This window comes from Priapulus caudatus, unplaced genomic scaffold (assembly GCF_000485595.1).
Source record: "Priapulus caudatus unplaced genomic scaffold, Priapulus_caudatus-5.0.1 Scaffold110, whole genome shotgun sequence".
NCBI lineage: Eukaryota > Metazoa > Priapulida > Priapulimorpha > Priapulimorphida > Priapulidae > Priapulus > Priapulus caudatus.
In genome coordinates this window covers 313,590-316,387 of record NW_014577171.1, presented here as the reverse complement: position 1 = coordinate 316,387, position 2,798 = coordinate 313,590, and the positions used below count along the sequence as shown (strand labels likewise).

The following is a 2,798-nucleotide window of genomic DNA, read 5'->3' as shown; positions in this document are numbered from 1 at the left end:
ATCCGCAAAGTTACAAGTGCCTAGAATCTTGAAGTATATACAGTTTACATTGCTTCTAGATATCTAACTGAATTAAAATAGTCCACTTTCTACTTAAAGAAAAGTGACGAATTCAATTAACAGATTTGATGACGTGCATGTCAGGTGTCACTGGTCGTGCCCTCACTCCCCACGATAACCCCTGCGACATATGAACTTATTGTTATGCGGTCATAAAAACACTGGGCTACGCTACATGCTGCAATCGATTTCTTAGACTGTCACAAGGTTTTGTTCGTATGGCGAATCATGATTGGAGGATGTTATGGATACCCCGTCTACGTTCAGAAACGGAGTGTATTAGAATGCGCTCCCATTTACAAGTCTATCTAAACTGCCGTTGCGATAACCGTAGTATTTCAGCGTAATGTGAGGGGGAAAAGTGCGGGTCAGGAGGACCGGCAGTTTCGTAGAGGTGGTGGCCGAAGCAAAAACTTGGTGACCTCGGGCCTCCGGGTCGGCACTAATTTCGAACGCTGTGGCTACGTGTGAACTAGCTAATGCGTAATATATCTCTACACAAAGTAACATTAGGCTTTGTGCTGTAAAGGCCAGTCGATCGTTACTCGGGTTACGCGTATTTCTTCGCGTCGTCATGTCGACGTGACGGATTTCTTGCTCCACTACAGGTGCTGGTGCTGCGAGAGCTAGCTGTCTGCACGCCAACCTTCTTCTATCAGCAAGTGCAGGTCTTCTTCGATTGTATCTTCACCGCCATTAGAGATGCAAAGGTAAGCGTCCGTTAATGTTGCCCCCCCTTCCTCTCCTTGCACCCCCCCCCCTCCGTCAATATTAATCTCGTTATATTCTTCGCCAAGTCGAAAAACTTGAATTTGATGTTAAGGTAAATTATCGCACCTTGGATGCATAACCTTGGAGCACGGTCGGTTGGTGAGGAACGTTGTCACGAATCGGGTTTGGAGAATCCCGTGGTTAACGTATGCATACGCAGTCTGTTGTGTTTGTGTACGTAGCTAGGGATTTCAGTAAGGCTACTATAATTGACTAAACTGCTATAGCTAGCTATGTACCTAGTTGGGGATAGTACTCATGTTGATCTATAAGCCCATATACAATATCATCCTATAATGAAAATAAAATAATATTCAAAATGGCTTTTCGAAATCTTCACCTCGTGAAATGTCAACGAGAAATCGTAGGACGAATTTCAAAATCCCACCCCTCGAAATCGTCACCTCGCGAAGCGATGCTGAGATGTCCAGGGGAAAAAAATAAGAAACGCCTTTCGAGACCTTCACCGCATGAACGGCCGGTGAGTGGTATCGCAGGGGGCTTTCATCTTCACGTGTTGATGCCTTCACCGCGTGAACGGCCGGTGACTGGTATCGCGGGGTGCTTTCATCTCCGTGTTTTGATGCCTTCACCGCGTGAACGGCCGGTGACTGGTATCGCGGGGTGCTTTCAGCTTCGTGTGTTGATGATCGTTGCAGGCGAGCATTCGCGAGGCGGCCGTGCTGGCACTGAGGGCCGGGCTCGTCGTGACCTCACAGCGAGAGACCAAGGAGATGCAGAAGCCACTGTGGTACCAGGTGAGGCGCGCGACGCTCACTCCCGCAGCACAGGCACGCGTCCCGTGGTGCACCCGCGTGCTGCGTGTCACCGCTGTAACGTTAGCTGTTGCTGTTTGCTGTTAGTGTGTTATGGTACTGTTTGTTGTTTGTTGTTGTACTGTTTGCTGCGATTACTGTGAGGGGAATTACTGCTGTAAGGTACGTAACGCGAGTGTTCCGTGACGTGTTAAATTCGCTACGAATGCTTGCCATTAAACGAGAAACGACGGTGAACGCTTAGCCGGTTGGGTAAGCATGAAGAATGATTACCATGCGCGAATGACTACTGTAAGGCGTGCGCGTGACATGAGTGTTCCGTGACGTGTCAACTTTGCTACAAACGCTTTCCCCCGTTAGACGAGAAACGACGGTGAACGCTGAGACGGTTGGTTAAACACGAGCGAGTGAATGCTGCAGCGCGCATGTGACGCGAGTCATCGTTGTCGTTGTTTCGCTCACAGCAATGCTACGATGAGGCGGAGAAGGGATTCGACGACACGCGCGAGCGAGGCATCAACCGAGCCGACCGCATTCACGGATCGCTGCTCATTCTCAACGAGCTGGTGCGCGTCAGCTGCGCCGAGAGCGAGGTGAGAGGCGCCACCTACTGGCAATAGCTGTCTGCATGTCGATGTGGGTGGGGCCACCTATAGACAAAAGTTGTTGATGTGAAGATGGGTATGCCATCTATAGACACAATCTGTCTGTTAAGGTGGGTAGCGCCATCTATAAACAAAATCCATCTGTCATGGTGGGTAGCGCCATCTATAGGCAAAATCTGTGTGAGCAATTAAAACCTATTCTGCAGATAAATGGTGTCGGAATATGCCGTGTGTGTGCATGGACATCTCACAAATTTGTGCTCTCTTGCATAACTGTTTGTTTGGATCTCGTTTTGCGGATCGTGAATCACGGTTGCGGTTTTTTGCCCCGCAGCGTCTGCGGCTGGAGATGGAGGACATAATGCAGGAACAGGCAGAACACGAGAAAGACCTGTACAAGGTTTGTCTCGTCATCGCAGCTCTACTGTCCCCCCTGTAGACGTTTGTGATATGTTATCATCGTCATGTAAACTAGGTTCTAATCTGTAGGGGCATGATATCACACGCTCACTCAAGATTTGTCCTGTCGTGGTGAGATAAGTTTTGTTACTTTTATGTGTGTGTGCGTATTATATCTATCTATCTA

General features: G+C 48.7%; 1 protein-coding gene across 1 annotated transcript in view; it reads left to right on the top strand.

Annotated features, from left to right (window-relative positions):
* Positions 1 to 2,798, top strand: part of LOC106805333 (serine/threonine-protein kinase mTOR-like) — a 46,309-nt gene that overhangs the window by 2,060 nt on the left and 41,451 nt on the right. Inside the window, exons 3-6 of the mRNA XM_014806884.1 lie at positions 595 to 770; positions 1,491 to 1,589; positions 2,072 to 2,200; positions 2,547 to 2,612. Coding sequence (XP_014662370.1) covers positions 595 to 770; positions 1,491 to 1,589; positions 2,072 to 2,200; positions 2,547 to 2,612 — 470 coding nt within the window. The remainder of the gene's footprint in view (positions 1 to 594; positions 771 to 1,490; positions 1,590 to 2,071; positions 2,201 to 2,546; positions 2,613 to 2,798) is intronic.